The sequence below is a fragment of the Silurus aristotelis genome, assembly GCF_946808225.1.
Source record: "Silurus aristotelis genome assembly, chromosome: 3".
NCBI lineage: Eukaryota > Metazoa > Chordata > Actinopteri > Siluriformes > Siluridae > Silurus > Silurus aristotelis.
Genome location: NC_139576.1, coordinates 21,254,485 through 21,274,577, shown reverse-complemented (window position 1 = coordinate 21,274,577; position 20,093 = coordinate 21,254,485). Strand labels below are relative to the sequence as shown.

At 40.5% G+C, this 20,093-nt stretch overlaps 1 protein-coding gene across 2 annotated transcripts in view; it reads left to right on the top strand.

Moving 5' to 3' along the window:
- The window catches only part of LOC310723556 (FERM, ARHGEF and pleckstrin domain-containing protein 1), a 43,999-nt gene extending 23,906 nt beyond the window's left edge, over positions 1 to 20,093 (top strand). The window contains exons 4-26 of one of the 2 annotated variants that reach the window (XM_083536772.1): positions 110 to 152; positions 241 to 319; positions 436 to 533; positions 1,095 to 1,209; positions 1,416 to 1,563; positions 2,596 to 2,691; positions 2,858 to 3,024; positions 3,921 to 3,989; positions 4,181 to 4,256; positions 5,563 to 5,719; positions 10,027 to 10,193; positions 11,011 to 11,100; positions 12,951 to 13,084; positions 13,770 to 13,851; positions 13,987 to 14,224; positions 14,768 to 14,967; positions 15,120 to 15,209; positions 15,319 to 15,401; positions 16,202 to 16,311; positions 16,855 to 17,030; positions 19,141 to 19,248; positions 19,520 to 19,671; positions 19,867 to 20,093. In XM_083536772.1, the coding sequence (XP_083392898.1) occupies positions 110 to 152; positions 241 to 319; positions 436 to 533; positions 1,095 to 1,209; positions 1,416 to 1,563; positions 2,596 to 2,691; positions 2,858 to 3,024; positions 3,921 to 3,989; positions 4,181 to 4,256; positions 5,563 to 5,719; positions 10,027 to 10,193; positions 11,011 to 11,100; positions 12,951 to 13,084; positions 13,770 to 13,851; positions 13,987 to 14,224; positions 14,768 to 14,967; positions 15,120 to 15,209; positions 15,319 to 15,401; positions 16,202 to 16,311; positions 16,855 to 17,030; positions 19,141 to 19,248; positions 19,520 to 19,671; positions 19,867 to 19,942 (2,754 nt within the window). In that variant the 3' untranslated portion in view covers positions 19,943 to 20,093. The remainder of the gene's footprint in view (positions 1 to 109; positions 153 to 240; positions 320 to 435; positions 534 to 1,094; positions 1,210 to 1,415; positions 1,564 to 2,595; positions 2,692 to 2,857; positions 3,025 to 3,920; positions 3,990 to 4,180; positions 4,257 to 5,562; positions 5,720 to 10,026; positions 10,194 to 11,010; positions 11,101 to 12,950; positions 13,085 to 13,769; positions 13,852 to 13,986; positions 14,225 to 14,767; positions 14,968 to 15,119; positions 15,210 to 15,318; positions 15,402 to 16,201; positions 16,312 to 16,854; positions 17,031 to 19,140; positions 19,249 to 19,519; positions 19,672 to 19,866) is intronic. The other variant, XM_083536773.1, reaches the window with a different exon arrangement.

Sequence of the window (20,093 nt, the reverse complement as noted above, 5' to 3'; positions counted from 1 at the left end):
TCTCTCTCTTTCATATATATATATATATATATATATATATATACATAATATAATAATTGTGTGTGTATGTGTATTATATATAATTATATAAAATATCGGTGTTTCACAGCTTTGGCTCGACTTTCTAAAGCCCATCACGAAGCAGATCAAACGTAAGAGTTCTTCTCATGCATTAGGAGTTTTTCATGCTTCTCTCCCCGATTTTCAGTTTCTGACTCCGATGTGTATTTTTGCGTTAAGGCCCCAAGCACACAGTTCTGCGGTTTGTGGTGAAGTTCTTTCCTGCTGACCATGCCCAGTTGATGGAAGAACTGACCAGGTGTAATATCATTGACAAGTGCTGAATCATTTGTTTGCTTTTAGTCATACTCGTCTCTGCAATACTGTTGAGTGTTGTAAAGTCATATTGTTTGACCACGATGTTATGTTTTTTAGGTATCTTTTTGCGCTCCAAATCAGGCAAGATCTGGCCGGAGGTCTGCTCACCTGCACAGACAGCAGTGCCGCCCTACTCGTCTCACACATCATCCAATGTGAGTGTCTGTGTGTGTGTGTGTCAAAGGTGTATTACATCAAACTATTCAAATGTCTGTTCACATATAATTTTATTTTTCTGCTTGGAAAAGAATTCGACAGAAAAGTGTGACCTGTTGCCATGGATACATTTTAGTGCTTATGCGTATGGATAAAAGCCAAGCTGTCATACCAACAGAGGCAGATTGTGCTCCAAAACTGCCCGGGCTTGAGATAGAGAATATTATATAGAATATAATGCTAACATTGAGTAATTCTGATTGTGATGTACAATAAAGAAGTGCAATCTTTCAGGTCTTTTATTTACACTATTTTAGCTACCATAAAAACACTAACAAAAAGATACAGAATCAGTCTTTGTGTCCTTGCAAGCGTCATAACAACGCAACTACATTCAGAGCTCAGTAAAAGTGTTGTACCTGCCTTTCGTTTTTCCAGTTTAACTGCCCCTCCCCCCATTTCTCCTCCTTTCCCACGCTGTCTGGACCTGTTTCTCCTTCCTCCTCCTCTGGTTGTTTTTTTTCTTTTCTTTTTTTTAACTCTCTTTCTCTCTCTTCCAGCTGAGATTGGAGATTTCGAGGAGACTCAGTGCCGGCAACACCTCCTCAACAATAACTACATTCCTGACCAGATGGCCCTCATAGACAAGATCATGGAGTTCCACAATAAACATGTGTATGTACATCATGACTATGATTGAGTCTAATGACGGCACAATAGAATCCGCTCCCACATGACCTTTATTTCTATTACGTATTGTTGTGCTCACTTTGTTCATTTATTCTTTCATCTTCAGTAACTGCCCTAACGATAATGATGCTTCAGTGAAGTGTGTGCATGTAAAATAACATGACTATATGCGTGGTCTGTGTTCATCATAGTGGTCACACCCCAGCAGAGTCAGACTACCAGTTATTAGAGGTGGCACGTAGACTGGAAATGTACGGCATCAGACTGCATCCAGCTAAAGACAGAGAGGGGACCAAACTCAGCCTTGCTGTAGCACACACAGGAGTGCTGGTCTTTCAGGTAGACACTGCACACACATTCTGATGTTCTAGTTTCAGTGACAACATTGAAAGCAAATGCATCCTCATTACAAAGCAATTAGGTCCTGGTTAAGAGTTAGTTCTAACATTTGTATTATTGATTAACACCTCCAAAGACATACTGTATTTTTCGGACTATAAGCCGCTACATTTTTTTCCATGTTTCGAACCCTGCGGCTTAAACAATGAAGCAGTTAATTTATAGGTTTTTCCCGGTTTCACAAACTTCAAGGCAAAAAAACTGAGCGACATAACATTAGACCAATTAAATTTCCGAACGGAAACGAAAAAAAAAAAACGCACTTCGCCTGTGTTCTGAGCTGCACGGCATCGGGAGAAAAAACTTCCACCGGTGGTTATTTTTAAACGCACGACGATGCCAAAAAAAAACTCTCAAGAGAAATAGTTGTGAAGGGAAGGAGGAAGACAGTGAACAATGCCTGTCTTGGTAGGCTACTGTTTAGATACAAGCCGTTGTAACGCGTTAAGTCTGGGTTAAGGGAGAGCTCGCTAACTCCAGTTGCAACAGAAATCATATAAGCACAGACAGGTTTCTAAAACTCGTGCTTTTTTATTTTTCTTGGCAACAGCGTTACGGGTTAGTCAAAAAACTAAGAACTGAGCATTAGAAAATAATAAGGACATATTCCTCGGTCTTGCACACATGCAGTAATAGCGGAAAAATGTGGCGGCAGGCTATTCCCAAAATGCCGCTCTGCTCTTAAAGGAGCCACAACATATTTCACCCGTTACACCATGTAACAGACACTGTCTTTCGTTAAAGCCTGTGTAAAGTTCATTAGTTTCAGTGTAGACAAAATTAAATTCAGTGGATGCGGCTTATATTTGGGTGCGCTTAATAGTCCGGAAATTACGGTAACTGGTTCACAGAACTAGTAATACTGCACTAGTAGTACAGAGAGAAAAAAGCTCCACTGGGGAATTCTTCCCGGATTGTGTACTGGAGGGCCCCAAGTGATTAAGGCATAATGTGCTGTGTGTTCTTATGCAGGGTCACACCAAGATCAATGCCTTTAACTGGTCTAAAGTACGCAAGCTCAGCTTCAAGAGGAAGAGGTTTCTTATCAAACTCAGACCAGACCTTAACGTAAGCACTTCTACTTGAACAATGCTACGTGCCTGTTTTTTTATTTTATTTCTTTTTTTCTGCTTGATGTCTTCATTGTAGTCGTATTACTTCTAAGTAAAGTGGGTCATTAGATGCATTTATTAAGAGTATTGTCTGAGCAGATAAGAATCTGTTGTGTCTGCAGCAGAGTGCATGTCAGGACACTTTGGAATTTGCTATGGCGAGCCGGGATTGCTGTAAAATCTTCTGGAAGATCTGTGTGGAGTATCATGCCTTCTTCAGGCTCTTTGAAGAACCCAAGCCTAAACCTAAACCTGTCCTTTTCAGCAGGGGATCATCCTTCAGGTTCAGGTAGGGGTGTGTGTGGGGGTGTGTGGGTGTGGGTGTGTGTGTGGGTGGGTGTGTGGGTGGGTGGGTGGGTGTTGCTAACACGAATCAGTCTTGGACTAAGTTTTATAATGGGTCGATATAAGTGTGCTTTTGTCTTTTGTAATATTGCTGGGAAGTATACTCATAAATAAATGCAAATTTGTTAATAGTTTTTTAATGCTATTTCTATAATGGATAAATTACAAAGGGAAAAAAAGCCTTAAAAGGTTGGAGAGTAACAGAGTTGTTAATGCGGAATGGAAGCAATTCGGCCCCTTTTGAGACCTGTATATTTCGAGCTCTGTATTGAGTGTCATATGACGGTTACAAAAATGTTTACTGATTGACAGCTGCGAGTACATAATCAAAGCAAACATGACTATAGCATTATAACTGTGCACCTTCTCACAGCCGTAAGAATCTATTAGACATTACAACATGACATTAAGAGCAGTCGTGGGTCTCTTACATCCACCCACTCATTCCTTAAGTGTGTTTTCTGTATACTTCTTCTCTCAAGATTCACTGTACTTATTTTATTCTTTGTGCACAGCCTCTTATATTGTGAAAGACTACAGTAATCTGATTTGCATTTCAATCAAAACAGTACCAGGGTTTCCACGGGGTCTTAAAAAAAAAAAAAACGCTAAAATGTAGGCCCTAATAAGTCGCTGTTCTAGGTATTAAATCGTTTTAAATAGGTCTTAATTTTCTACGATGATTACAAATGAGATCAACATGTAACAGCCAAGCTTAAATTTCAGTACTTCAGTTGTCATTTTAGTAGTTTTTTCTTATTATTATTATTGTGGCTCTATATTGTGTATTAGTTATTTGTCTCTCTTGTATTTAACTCTGTAACCTGTTGTGTCCCTCAGCGGCCGGACTCAGAAGCAGGTGATAGATTATGTAAAAGAGGCTGAGATTAAGAAGCATCCCTTTAACAGGTGAGACTAATCAGAAGTGCCTCATCAAGACAAACATTCCACTGGTCACAACCTGCAATCAGTGTTTGTTTCAAACACAGTTACAGTTTACATACTGTACCCTGTGAAAGTCATTTTTGGTAAGTGTGTGTGTGTGAGAGAGAGAGAAAAAAGCCACTGTTCTAATACATGCTTTTGTGTGTCTTTTGCAGGAAACACAGTAAAGTTCAGTACAACAGCAATCTATCTCCACTGCCTTCTCCTGCACACTCACAAGTGCCAAATCAAGTAAGTCTTTCTCTGGCACACATTCACTATTCCACTTTTCAGTGTGGCCTGTTGTTTTTTAGTTACTAATCTGAATCTACACCTGTCTGTACCTATTTGAGTGCTTGTGTCTGTTTCCCATAATGTAGCACTACTCATTATTGTATAAAGAATTTTTAGGAAACATGCAGAAATCAACATTTAAACTTTTAATTCCAACAACAGAAACACCAATGGAGGTCTGATTTATCTTCTTTAAATAAAACCAAATTTAAAAAGTGTTGAGTCGAACGAGTCTATAATGAGACTCAGAAGAAGGAGTAGTCTTAAAAAGTGATTTGTTTATTTTCTACTGGACACGCATGAGCAAAGAATCTCAATCTCTGATTCTAGTCAGACTTTATATTTGTATCATGTGACTCCAGCGGCGGGCCGTATCTGGGCCTTCAGTGAGGCCTTACCCGACTTAATCCACCTCTTAACACCACTATCATGTCGCAAATATAGAAACCATCAATACTGTACAAAAACACAATATAACAGTTATATTGTTATTATAAAAAAAAAAAAAAAAAACATTTCCCAGGCTGAGACTAGCTAGCTAGCTTCGGGGTTGGCCGAGTGTAGCTTTTCTTAAAAATTTATTTATCAAGTATGTCCGAGATCAAGTCAATTGCTCTTTCTTAGTAGGCATAAAAATTTCTAACTCTGCTGTATTAATGTGTGCAGCGTGCTACACATATGTTTTGCCATTCGAACCCGGCTGTAACAGTTTCCCTCTGACCAACCAATTAGAGGACGGAAGAATTCTGACGCTATTTTGGGCCAGCTAGCTGCCCTGTGAGGCAAATTTTTAATCTGATTGGTTAAAGAAACAGGGCTATTTCTTAAGGGGACTAAGGTTAAAAAAAAAGGGCAGCAGTACTGAATTTGAAGGCTCTAGGCAGATTAGATTGACATGTTCGCGCAAGAGGCTGAAATCGGATTGGACATAAAATCTATCATCCACATACACGTACTGGAATCATTGCAGCCAATAAACTGTTGGAATACATTAATACAATTTCATGGAACTAATATTAGAATTTAGGTTGTAAAAGTAGGTCAGTGCTTCTAATGGTGTTTAGGCCAGCAGAGAAGGCTTTGCTGGCCATGACGGCCCACCACTATTTTTACAATATTTATGGGAGTCACGTGACAAAAGAACTAATGATACGGATAAAAAGATATGAGAAGGTGAAGCTACTTATTCTGTTTATCATAATTTAGCTATTTATCATAGTCTTTAGCTATGAGATCACAAAAAAATTCTCTCTCTTTCTATCAGGTTGACGGACGAAACTGGAAGGAGTCTGCATTGGTAAGCTCTGAGGATTCGGCTGCGTTGAGGATCCGTGAAAGCCCTCCTCCTTCGACTCAGCAGAGCGATGCCGTGTTCTCTGAAGCATGTGTCAGGCAGCAGAGTGGCGAACTCAGCACTGCAGGTGTCGCGTCCCATGCAGCTAAAGGCAGCTGCTCCTCAATTCCGTACATTGACTGCAGTGATGCAGAGATTAGTGAGCTGGAAGTCAGAGGTCGAGTCAGTAGGTCACACTCTCGCACGCGTCACAGGCAAGGGTCTCTTGGCTACTGGCCAGGGGACGATGTGTCCCGTGCACGCGAAAGTAAATCCAGTCCAAATAAGATTAAACACAGTGAATCTCCTCCTGTATCTCCTGTCACTCATACCCCACCCCCCCTCTATCCCAGTCCCACTCAAACGTCTAGCACCACCTCTCATAGCCAGAATTATGACGTTTTTGACTGGTCAGTTTCTGGGGCTGCTGTACGAGGAATACTCCATAGCACATTACTGGATGAGGTGGTCACACGCAGCCCTGGCCCCATACGCCATCTGCCAGGAACCAGGAGCTTGACCTCAAGCCCTGCCCTTTTCTCCTTTCATAGAACAGGATCTCTTAGCCAGGCGAGATACAATGGCCATGGGCGGCACGAAGGCATAGATGGCTTAGCGATTGGTGGGCCTAGGGTCAGTTTTAGCCTAAGGTCAGCTGCGCAGGAGGAAAAAAACAAGTTTTTCAGCAGCTGCTCTCCAATCATGAATCACTCCGTAAACACGCCAAAGCGCCAGAATGTGGGTAATCGCTCCGAGACAGACCCACTGATCCTGAGTCAACCGCGGCCTGTTTTTCCCAGAGCTGAAAGAATGGCCGCTCTCGAACGCCGCATGCTGGCCAACGGCCTTTCCCCTCTTGGCCAAGTCAAAGCCTGTGCTGGCTCTCCACATCGTCGCCATAGTGCCATGCAGATGATTGATGGCTCAACAAGTAGTGGTACGGATACCAGCGACTCGGACGAAATGGAGTCAATTGGCTCTTGCAGCCAGTCGCTGGGTTTCGCAAACCCGGCAGCGCACAGCTCCTCCCCCGTTTCTCACTTATCCAGAAACAAGATGTCATTTGGAAGCCTGCAGCTGGATGATGATGTTGAGGGAGGGGGGGTGGATTTCAGTGATGAGGAAGGAGCCCAGGTGTTTAACTGTTAGTGTAGAGAATTCAGAGGTCCAGTCAGCAGTGTGGTCTAACGCAGTGTGTGGTCTAACGCTCTGGGAGGAATGATAGGGAAAATTCTTGGCAAAGGGATTTATTTCTTGGGGCACACTGTATGTGTAGAGGTATGTGTCACACTTCTGCACAGTGTGAGGTGTGAACTAACAATAGCTGGCACAGTGATTCTCTCTCTCTCTTTCCATAGTAGCAATATTGTTCTTGATTGTTATTCTTTGATCATAGTGAACATATCTCTATCTGTGAAGAGAGCAAATCATTTGCTTAGTGCCAAGTCCTTTGTTGGACCTTTCACCTGAACTGTAGATAAGTGAACTAGCTGGCTTTGAATCAGTCATGTTGAGTGAAGCCAGGCGTTCTTGTGTTTGTGAAGCAGGATTGTGATGTGGGCTTTAGTGTGATGGTCTGGGAGTTTTTTCCACTCCACCAGAGGCCTTCATTATCTTTCCATTAGCAAAAGAAATGTTGACATGAATTCTCGATCAACAAAACAATGCACATCACGCACACACTTCTTTCAGCTTATATGCGTTTTTATTAATGTAAAGAATGAAGTTTGATATTTGATTGTGGCACTTTGCTATTTTTTAATAAGTGTAGTACTTTTTAGAAGCACGAGTGAGGTTTAGGAAACCAACAAACAACAAAAAAAAAGTCTGACGTTAACGTTCATATTAATGATTGTAGTAATATTTACATAGAACACATCTGCATATGACATTTGTAACACGAAGGACTTCAAAATGTATCGTGTTTTGGAAAACAATTCAGAAATGGCTGCGAGTTTACATAGTGTTTTGACGAAACAGAACAATATTCAGCCGAAACTCGAACTTTTTTAATATCTTATATAAGGCCCGTGTTAACTGTAGACTGTGCATGTTTTATGGCCATGTATTTTAGACTTGTGAAAAAGCTTTGCTTTTTTTCCCCTCCAAATAGCCCTTTAAGTTCTTTATGGTTCTCTGTGATGAGTGTGATTTGGATGAGAATATGCAGAAACATCCGCTGATGCATCGTTGGTAACGTTTGACACCAGCGGCCATAATAACTCAATGGCATATTATGCAGTGATTAATATAGAGGCCCGACGCTCTGATATTTCGACGTAGACGCGTTTGCACTTCAGAAATTTCAAGGAACCCTGGAACCTTGTCCAGGTCTAAAGGCACCTTTCCTTTCACGGAACAAGGACAATTTTTTTTCCACAGTAGTACGTTTGTGTCAATCTGGAATTATTCGGTTAGGGTAGCTCTGATGAACACACAGTGGTTGATGGGTTTGTGGAACGATCAGCACTATTACCCAACTGAAAAATCTCCTTTTGTCTAATAAACGAAGCTGAGCAATTCCACACGTCGAGAGAGTATCCAGTATGTGCTTAGAGACTTGCTTCAAGAGTTCCGTATGGTCCATTCATTTAAAATCATATCTGCACACAACGAAAAGGTTGTGTTCTCTATGTGGTGCAGTATTTTGCCACGTGCTGAAACGACGTAACCATTGCACAATATGTGCAACCTCTGTTACATAATAGTCATGATTCTTGTAGGGCAGTAGGATTAGGAACCCGCAGTTCTCATTTAGCACACTTCCAGTCATGTTTAGTTCCTCAAAAATATATGGAAACCATAAGGACTTCTTTTTTGGCTGTACTTAATATGGCAGTGTGCAATATTCAGTCACAGTGTCAAGATTAAAAGAGCAGAACACCTGATACGGTTATATTGTCCTTTACAATGGTGTCCTGTGGTGTTCCTGCCTGCCACGCCCTGTCTGTTACTGTTTGTTCCCATGGTAATAAATCCTAATCTGGTTCAGTTATTTCAACTCACCCCCCCACCCGCATGAAAATAAAATGCACAAAAATGCTTTCTCTAAAAGTAACCAGCTTGGCATATTTTGTCTACTGAATATTTCGTTTCAAAGGTTGGCTTCTGTTTTCTTTCTGACCCCCCACTGGCTCTGGGTGTGTTCCTGCACAGGCTGAAGCTGCTTAAGCTTGTCATTTCCATCACTGTCATTTATGATCAATAAATGCTCCTGTTATTTTCTTTACTTTTCTAAACTGTTTGATGATGGAATGGACGAATGAATGGCTGTGGGATTTGCCTTTGTAACACACTGATGCTGGTTTCTGAGGCTTAAACTGCATGCTTTCCCTTCTCTCACTGCTTTTTTCCTGTTTGTATGTTGTACAGCAAAGACCACAGTCATTCCAGGCACTGCTTCCTGTTTCCCATATGAATGTGTTATACGTAAAAGTGATATTGAAACTGTGACACCATTTATCCACTAAATTTTGCTTCTTGAGCATTTTTCTTTTCCTCAGCACAGTCATTGTAATTGTTTTATTTTGATGGTGTGCGGGCATTGTCTTTTGCATTTGCACTCATGCAGAAACACGAACACTCACATTCACACACTCGCATTCATTCTCTTTTCTCTTACTTTCAGATTCACACACTCATACAGCATCTGTGGTTTTTCTATTGGCTTTTGCTACTGACTTTTGAACCCTGTTTTTTTTCTTTTCTCTTTATAAAACTATTTCAACTCTATAACACTGTATACAGATGTGCTCTAGTGTCAATAAAGTTGGCCTTTATGAATTTGGGCTCAAGAATCTTTTATTAAAGATTGTGTCACCATCATCCTAGATTGTAGCCACCCCCTCCCCCTCCAAATTGTTTGTGTGAGCTGTTAGTGCATGAGTCAGGCTGTGTGTATAAATGCATGTATATACAGTGAGTGTATACATACATTTGGCATGGTGTTTTTGATGCATGCGTAGGCTGTCTGGTGTTTCTCATGGCTCCCCACCATTGCATTGTATTGGGATGTGATGTGTGTGCGTGTGTGCGTGTGTGCGTGTATGTGTGCTGTCTCGAGCTGCTCTCTTGGCTGTTTTATTTAACATGGCTGCGCTGCAGACAGGGAGCACAGGAGGCGCAGTTGGGCAAGTACTGAGTTCACTCTCCTGGGTGTTACTAATAGAGACTGGAGTGTAAGTGGGTACACTTATACACTGCCACATATTCAAATTTTTTGCACAAGAAATCTGTATTTCTATAGGCAGTCAGAGTCAGTGACCAGAACAGTGAGCTATATTAGATTCTTTAATATATGCTTATTTAATATAATGATTGGACAAAGCCTGAGTGTTTAGACCTCTCTTTTTCTCTCTCCTCCCTTTCCGGCTGGGTCTTTTATCTGCACCGTAGAAGTTCCAGGTTTGTCCATATCTCTGTTAAACGGTCATCGCCGTGCACACGAGCTGAACGGCGCCAGTCCGAGCCCGGATGATCAGCAGCCATCACCTCTCACTTCCCCGCTCCTCAACGATGCCAGCACTCTGCGCACCGATGATGAAGAGGAGAACAGGAGGAAGGTGAGAGAACAGTCACCATTTCTGGAAGTTTATCGACACCGGTGCTGGATAACAAATCTTTTATACCTAATATACCAAACGTTACCACATCTGTCGAATATTTTAGATTTACCATCAACAACAGCATGAGGATTGTAATGTGCCAATAAACTGAGTCACTGTGATTTTTCATATTATATAATAACAGTAAAACGCCAAGAAATTACAGAAACATTAGAATACTTGATTTGCTTTAAAGGGAGTATTTTGTCTAGTGTTTTTTGATGATCTTTTGCTATAAACCTGTATTGGAAAACAATAACAAAATAGGAAACGCGAACCTCTGAAAAAAAGAAAAATCTGATCAATATACCATTTTCTGAGGAAATTGATACCATTATAAACCTTGAATTCTTCATAATGCTTTTGACAGTCCTAGTAAGTCAAGTTTAAGCCTTTCTGTTCTTTACTTGGAAAAAAGAATGATGTTCAACTTCATCTCTATGGCAAATCCACATGTGATCCTTTTGGAAAATGCAACCTTCTGCCATGTCTTTAAACAAATGCAGTTGGTGTTACTGGATTAGAATAAACTTTCAATCTGTCTGGGTGTAAAATCCAAATAGGTGCCAGGTGTCGGCTATTATCCTTTATGGCACATTGCTGTGCATCTGCTTTAACTGGAGCACAACTCCACGCCCTGCAGTGCTCTTGTGTAGATATGGCTTTCTTATGCCAAACCGTAACGTGGCAAGAGACTAAACGCTAAGCAGTGAGACTCGATTCGTAAATTGCCGTTCTTGCTGTTGAAACTGACGCTTTTGTTATTGTGTGATAGAGATTTCCGACGGACAAGGCGTACTTCATTGCCAAAGAGCTGCTCACCACAGAGAGAACCTACCTGAAGGATCTGGAGCTCATCACTCTGGTAATGAAAGAATGAATCGAGGATAATGTGTATGTATGTCTGGATGGACAAAGGACTCGTTGTTACCATACCTTGTGTCAGTAGCAGCTAGACATGTCAGAGGACTGCAGTGTATTGGACTGATTAGCCTGATGAGCAGACACTTCTTGCTTCTACTCAGTGAGCTTGTGTGTGTTTGTGCGTGTGTATATATATATATATATATATATATATAATTAAAAGTAGCTCTTACGGTAATATAATTTGTTATTTAATAAATAAAAACATATAGTCAGGGTCATGAAGTTTTCAGTCAGGGGAAACCTTAATGGAAAGTTTGTTTAGGAGAGAATAATCTGATGACATGACAAAAACCTGATTAACAGGTGAGGGAATGATGTTTATAGCTGTTAAGCTAAAACAGAAAGTAGCTTGTCTCACAGTTGTTCCATAAGATGCATCTATAAAAGTTTTAAAAAGTATGTGATGTTCATTAACAAAGTAAAATATTCGCTGCAGTGAAATAGTTTGCTATAGTAAAACAATCCACTTCAGAATAGTAATGGAGTTGGTCTTGAGATCTTGTCCTGTCTTGAATTTATGGGCATGACCGGTGTGGTGCAAGTCAACATCCCACCTTATAAAGCATTAAATTAGAAGGGAAGTCCAACTGACTCAATGCTCATCTACTGTTCCATGCTGGTATCGATTGCGATTCCGATATGCAGTATCAGATCAGCGTATCTCGAATCTGTAAAGCCTGTAGTGAGGTGATAATTGGATCAGATAGCTGGAGTTGTAGTGCTTTAGGGAGGGAGTTGATTGATTTCTTATCAATCACATGCTCTGGGGGGTTCGGATTAAAGCCAGAGTTTAGTGTAGTAGTGTATAGGACAGCTCATCCACTCGAATACAGTTATACAAGATTACACAGTACACACACACACACACACACACACACACACACACACACACACACACACACACACACTACATCAGATCTGTGGTTTATGTAATAACCGGTATTTCTAGTGTACTTGACATTATGATGCACCATATTTCTGTTCAAGTTTGCTGACTAACACAGTAATGTCACATTTGAAATATCTGTGAAACTAAAATAGTTCAGCACGTGATGTTTGTTTTCCTGTCGCATGTCTCAAAGTGTTTCATCCTATTTATACCACAACCATGAATCAGTTATTTATTTTTTATTGAGTAGGGAATGACATGATTTTTATTTGTAATTTTCATTTAATGTTGTTGAATATCCCAAATTCTGTTATCACTTACAATATAGCATCTTATTTGTTCTTTTTTTTTTTTTAAGTTAAGTTCGTCTAGCCAAAAGCTATAAAGAACAAATGTAGCAGAAAATTTAAATGGCTTTTTCTCAGACTGTTACAACATGCTGTCTCTTGAAACTCATTTTATAATTCTTGAGTAAATAAAAAGTTACATAAATGTTCATAAAGTTCATAAATGATTAGTTGTCATTAAACAACCCTTTTTTTTTTTTTTCTTTTTTTTTTTATTATTACATTTTTAAATTTTTCCAACTTGCAAATCAGCTTCAGCTTAGAGAGACTTGTTTGGCACACACTCTTTGTATGTGTTGTTTTGTGGATGTTTAATATTTACTGTATTTATTTAATATAATACATTTTAAATGGTATTCGTTAAAAAGAACAGAATAGCTATTATGTGATGTCTATGTTTTCACACTTATGTTAAGGTGTGTGTGTGTGTGTGTGTGTGTGTGTGTGTGTGTGTGTGTGTGTGTGTGTGTGTGTGTGTGTGTGTGTGTGTGTGTGTGTGTGTGTGTGTGTGTGTGTGTGTGTGTGTGTGTGTGTGTGTGTGTGTGTGTGTAGTCATTTCAGAATGCACTGGCTAAAGAGGAGTGTGTTCCAGAGTCTCTGAGGAACCTTTTGAAATCCAGCTTTGAACCGCTTCACACCTACCACTCCGAATTCCTTAAAGAGCTGGAGCAGAGACTTGCGCTGTGGTTAGAAACACACACACACACACACATTATTGCTGTAGACTTTTTATGATTCATGAATTTTCATGTGCAGTTAGTCTTTGTGTTTGAAAGACCAACATGGGGGTTTAACCATAGACAAGTGCACGCGCACGTATGCCATACACATGGTTTCCATGGCAACCACTTATCCCCCAGTGGAAAAAATGCTTGCCTCAGGGTCCATGGTTTCCATGACACCTGGTGCTGTCCAGTTCCCAGTGGTGACATGTGAAAATGGTAGGTACTCAGGACTATACCGGGGTTTATTGTTTATTTTTATTTATTTTTTTTTTTTTTACAACCTTCATCCTCATTATCACCACCACCATCATTGTCCTTTTCATTCTCATGCTCTGACCCCGTCCAAGCCATCTAATTAGATTCACAGTATAACTAAGAGCGGCATACATATTGTCTTTGTATGTACACATCACTGTGTATTTATAAATTCACCCGTTTGCGTTGGTTAACCGGTATTGAGATTTGGACGCACATACAGACACACAATGTCAGTGTGCAGTCACTGAAAACCACAACAGTGACACCTGCTGGTAATCCACAACACCACACATTAGCCTGGTGACACCATTTATTCAGGTCAAGTGTTTTTAATCCTGAAACAACACAGTGTTTGTGTGTGTGTGTGTGTGTGTGTGCGCGCGCGCAGGGAAGGTCGTTCGAATGCCCACATTAAAGGGGATTACCAGCGTATCGGGGACATCATGCTAAAAAACACCCAGGGACTGAAGGTAAAATTCTTTCAAAATGCATAATCATGCATTATAAGACTTAATCTATTAAATTACACAACTTTATCATCGTCATCTGCTTTATTAAACCTATTTTGAAGATACATTTACGTGTGTGTGATTGCACCCTCTTAGCTGTTGACGGCTCAGCTGCAGAAGCACTCAGAGTGTGTGAGTGAACTGGAGGCGGCGTGTCGCACAGTGCGGCGGCTGGAAACTTTGTGTCGAGACTTTGAGCTGCAGAAGGTGTGCTACGTGCCATTAAACGTGTTCATACTGAGGCCTCTGCACAGACTGCTGCATTATAAACAAATCCTGGAGAGACTCTGCAAACACTACCCCGCCACACACTCCGACTTCAGAGACTGCAGGGGTGAGCAGTTCAAATATTACAAGCAAATCAGAATTCCCATGTATTCTGGAAAACCTGTGTGTGTGTGTGTGTGTGTGTGTGTGTGTGTGTGTGTGTGTGTGTGTGTGTGTGTGTGTGTGTGTGTGTGTGTGTGTGTGTGTGTGTGTGTGTGTGTGTGTATATATATGTATATTTTGTGACACTTCATGCTTATGTTTTGGTGTGACTTCTATTGTCTTTTTATTCCAATTAGTTCTTAATTTGTCACTGTTAGGTGTTATCTTTTGGGGGTTTGTTTTGGGGGGGAGGTTAAACAATGATGAATTGTGAATATTGAGAGAGTATTTGTGTGCATCAGTAAGAGATTGTTTGGGAAGATTAAGTTTTTGTTTTGAGAATGTCAGCAAATATGAGTCACTCTAAGATGTCTTTCTATCAGCTACAGATTTCTTATGTACAGAATTTAGGCTTTTTTTTTTTTTTTTTTTTTAAATAGATTTTGAAAACAAAATTTTTTTGGTGAATCTCTTCTCTCATAATGATGTGTTTGATTTGTATTTACAGCTGCGCTGGCTGATGTCTCCGAACTGGAATCTGTGCTCCACTCCAGCATGCTGAAGACCGATAACTACCAGAGACTACTGGAGCTGCAGAAGGACTTAATTGGGGTTGACAATCTGGCAACCCCGATGCGCGAGTTTATCAGACTAGGCTGCCTAAGCAAACTTTCTGGGAAAGGCCTGCAACAGCGCATGTTCTTTTTGGTAAAACACATTTTACAAAGTTTCAGGTGCTACCATTATTATGTATATTACAGAAGCTTTGTAATGCACTGTGCAATCCGTTTTCCAAACAGAAAATCTTTTAGCTCTTTTAATCCCACAAAGTAAGTAATACCGCTCTTTCTGTGTGTCAGTTCAGTGACGTGCTGCTGTACACAAGTCGGGGGATCACAGCGTCCAATCAGTTTAAAATACATGGCCAACTTCCTCTTCGTGGAATGACGGTGAGAACATCTTTAATTTTTTTCTCGACATCTCATTTGAGCTAGTGGTTAATATGCCCACTATCTGTGTGATTAATGGTCTGATAAAGTAAGGGTGTGTGTTTTGCAGATCAGGGAGAGTGAAGAAGAGTGGGGTGTTCCTCACTGTTTCACTCTGGTCACACAGCGTCAGTCAGTGGTGGTAGCAGCAAGGTAATATACACACTCCTGTAACTCACAAGCTATATATCTAGATTAAGAGTATGCTAATTTTTGGCTCACACTGCAGAGAATCGATTAGAGAGTGGGTCTGCATTACAAAATAATTGTGGGTAACAGCGATGTGTGTAGGAAATTGTGAACACTAAAGTTTTACCGTTTTACTAATGATGACTGTAGATCAGTTACACAGGGTTTCTCTGGGGTCTTAAAGTCAAAAATGTAAAAAGACAAATTTTAGGCCTTAAATCATTAATTTGCTGTTATTAATATTAAATATTTTTAAAAGGGTCTTAATTTTCTGATGTCCATGTAAAGCCACCTCTAATACTCATTGCAATGCTCCCACAGCTTTTTGTTTTGTTTGTTAATTTCCTGGTGTCGCTAGTCCAAATGTAATTTGCTGTATTACGACTACAAATGAGATCAACATGCAACAGCCAATCAGCTTTCTGTTATTGGCACTTCTTATTTGCATTTCTGTTAATTTTTCAGCTTTAGGAGAGTTGCAGTTTTAGTGATCCTATGCTTGAAAAAAAATGTATTTAGGGCTTGGTTAAGGCCGGTTGTGCAACGTATTTGTGTGTTTTTGATGTTGTGTGAAATTTCACTCTTAAGGGTATTAAAAAGTTACAAAAATAATTAGTTAATGTTCCCTTCTAAATCATATTATATCAGGATGATCATTTGATATTTGTGTCACTTCAGTAAAGAGAGCTAGAAAATCTGTATTGATGGCCACGTCTCTCTCTCTCTTTCTCTTGCTATCTGTCTCTCTCTGTCTTTCTCTCTAGTTCTGTGTCCGAGATGGAGAAATGGATGGAGGATTTAAAAATGGCAGTGGATCTGGCTGAAGACTCTAATGGACCATCGGCAAGCCTGCTGACCAACAGCAATGACGTCAGTAAGTACTGACCCCGTCACACCGCCTTTCACAGACCAATCAGATCGAGCGGTGTGCGAGACAAGCCGAACTACTCTTGCATGACAAAATGATAATCTCATGATTACTCCGGAATCCAAACAAATTCGGTGTGTTTTTTTCCAGACAGGATGAAGGACATGAAGACTGATATGGGGCATTGTTGGATTGTTATTGATTGATTAACAGTGTATGTCTTCAATGTTTGAATGAAAATGATATTGATATTGAAATTTAATTTGAGTTCTAAGGTCTAGTTTCGTTTTATTTGCTATTTCATGAAAATGTGTGTAAAAAGGGGTTTGCTGAGCCCAACATATCTTTAATGTGTAATGATTAAGATACACACACTGTAAGCGTCATGTATTTTAAGGTAACAGGTACATAGAGTGCATTCTTGAGCGACAAGATTGTTCAGGATGACCTGTGCAGTGACCTGTGTAATGTTGGAAGTGATTGCGTACTGTGATGGTGTGTGTAAGTGATTGTGCAGGCCGACGCATTAACATATCAAAATGTTCTCAGAGCCTTCAGGGGAGTGGGCCTCGGAGGTCGAGTCGGAGGATGACCTGGCCGGGTCACGTACATCATTGGAGCGCCATGGCAACAGCTCAGCACATCACCGTGGTAACACCACGGTTCATGTTTGCTGGCATCGCAACACCAGCGTTTCTATGCTGGACTTTAGCATAGCGATGGAGGTACCAGGTTCTTCACTGCCTAACCACCTCTCTGTCTTTCTCCTTCTCCTCCTGTTGCCATGTGTGTAATGTTTTGTTCTAGGTGGCAGTGGTGTCTCGTTTCTCTGCTCATTTTCCACTCCAGTGTCTCCTGCAGTGTCTCTTAACTGTTTGTGTGTGTGTGTGTGTGTGTGTGTGTGTGAATTAACGCATGCCTCACTCACTCTTGCTTTCTTTCTTTTTCTCTGTCTGTCTGTCTTGTTGGCTGTGTGTCGGTCCTCGTCCTATCCCTCTGTATCCCTCTGTCTCTTAACCCCACCCCCGGCCTTCCTGTATGTGTGTAGAGCCTCGTGCTACTGTGAGTGTATGTGTCACACGGGGGCAGGGAGCAGTACCTGTGTCTGTAGTGTGCTGGTACAGAATGCAGAGTCTCTCCTTTACTGACTGCTGCATCAGTCTGGAGGTAACACACCCAGACTCAGCCTGCCTCTTTCACCAAGCGCACTAAAACCCCTAGAGCAGCTCTCACACCCCAAACCACCTTTATTTATAAATAATACGAAACATTTTTACACCAATAAAAAATGTATGATCTAGACCTCTAACGTGAATACTATGTTGAACTACAGCATGCTAGTCACCTTAGGATTTGAGGAAAAACGATACAACGTCTTGCAACTTGTAAGCCGAAGTGGTCTGATAATCGCTGTATAGAAACCTAAAATAATACACCGAACTGCATTATTGCTTTGACGAGTAGTTTTCTTCAGGGTTTTTTCTCTGTAGAAGTGGCGAATGGCCAGCATTTTAAGTACCGCTAATTCACACAATGCACTGTTAGTCCTAGACCACCAGGCACATCATTTGCCATTGTTTAAAAAGCAACTCGTTCTGCCCTGCTGTGTTTTTACAGTCCAACTCCATTTTTGTTGCATAAAGAGGCATTCCAATCACACTATCCCATTTTGTTTGTTTGTTTATCCTGAATTATATTTACCATACTTAATAGTGAAGTTAAGAGTCAGGCTAGATTTAATTAATGATTATTATTTTATTTTTTTTGCAAATGAATGTAGTGGCATGCTTACTTTATATGTGGTACAAATAAAACCTTTAAGATGAGAATATTTCAGATATAACGGCACAGTGTAATCAGATGTTGCATGATGTGCCATGTTACACTCATTGACCACTATATTGGGAACATCTGCAGCCCTTTTCAGGCATGTGGCAGCATTGCAACAGCAAAAAAAGAAGAAAAATCACTGGGCGATGGATTCGAGTAATGTTAACATCAAACATCAGAAACGGGGGAAATATGATCTCAGGGATTTTGACCGTGGCACGGCTGCTAATGCCAGATGGGCTGGTTTGAGTATCTGCCGAGCTACAATTTCACTTCAAATCAGTGTCTAGCATTTACACAGAATGGTGCCTTAAGAACAAAAAATGAACCCCTTCATTGAGCAGCAATTTTCTGAGCAAAAACAAATACTGTATGCCACAAGAGAATGACAAGACTGGTTTTAAATGGCCGGAAGGCTATAGCTACTTAAATCATGATACCATTAGGGTCTTCAGTGTGCAAGTGTGTGCTATTATATACCTTTAAAATGATGTACCCTTTAGCTGCAGTGTATATTTATGGCTCTCCAATAAGAACAGCCACAAAAATTTGTATTTTTTTAATATAGGACAAATAATCTCAGCAATTTAAATCCTCTCTTTGTACGCATAACTCGCTCTCAATAAAACACTTGGAAATATGGTAGTAATTATAAGGTATGAACTCTCTTTAGAATACACCACTGTTACATGCTCACGTTGAACTTTGTGTAAAAGTTCACTCTGTCCATCAGCTTGTCGTCAGGAAGGCAGAGGTGTGAGGCTGTAAGTTGAAGGCAGGTAGTGAGTATCTGCGTGGTTTTCTCTTAAGCTTTTCTCACAGACACGCTCTGTTTCTAAAGGCTCTGCTTGAAAGATAATCTAACACAAAAAGACGACACTACATGCTCCGCAGAGAGCACAGTCTGTTAACTCACACTGTTATTGACCTGTCACATGTATACACACACACACACACACACACACAGATGCTGAGCTCTCTTTTTTTTGTAACTCTGTTTTCTAGAACCAGCTGTCTGGGAACCTGCTAAGGAAATTTAAAAACAGTAATGGCTGGCAGAAGCTGTGGGTGGTTTTCACCAACTTCAGCTTGTTTTTCTACAAAACACACCAGGTGATTACACATGCACGCACACACACTTACCCACACACAGTACACATGCACACACAATAAACTCACATGTACACACTCAACTGTTTACACTATAAATGTCCCGTGTACCAGTGGAATTTCTAAATAGTGTCTCTCTCTCTCTCTCTCTCTCTCTCTCTCTCTCTCTCTCTCTCTCTCTCTCTCTCTCTCTCTCTCTCTCTCTCTCTCTCATGCTCGTCCTCACTTGCTCTGTCTTTGTCTCTTTCTTTCTGCATGTCTTGTTGTTTTTCAGGATGAGTATCCATTGGCAAGTTTGCCTCTGTTGGGTTACTCAGTAACTGTTCCTGCCGAGTCAGAGAACATTCATAAGGATTATGTGTTCAAACTGCACTTCAAATCCCACATTTACTATTTCAGATCTGAGAGCGAGTACTCCTTTGAGAGGTATGCCGTGTGTGTGTGTGTGTGTGTGTGTGTGGACAAGGAATTACACTTGCCTTTTACTTTAGCGAAAATATATTTCATATATATTGGAAAGAGAAAATGCGCATAATTGTATCCAATGTATGTTGAAAGTTGTGTAATCAGATCTGTGTTGTGTTCTGTAATGGAAGTTGCACTGTTTTGTGCTGTGTGCAGGTGGATGGAGGTGATTCGCAGTGCCACCATCTCCTCCAGCAGAATTCGTTATCTCAACCGCAAAGAGCCCTATTGAGCCTGAGCGTCTGTCTGAGTGTGTGTGTGTGTGTGTGTGTGTGTGTGTGTTTGCTTGTGTAAAAGTGTAATCTGATCTTGATGATCAGTTTGTGTTTCCTCTTTAAAACAAAAATCACATTTTATGACATTTTCTATCATGATTTTACACA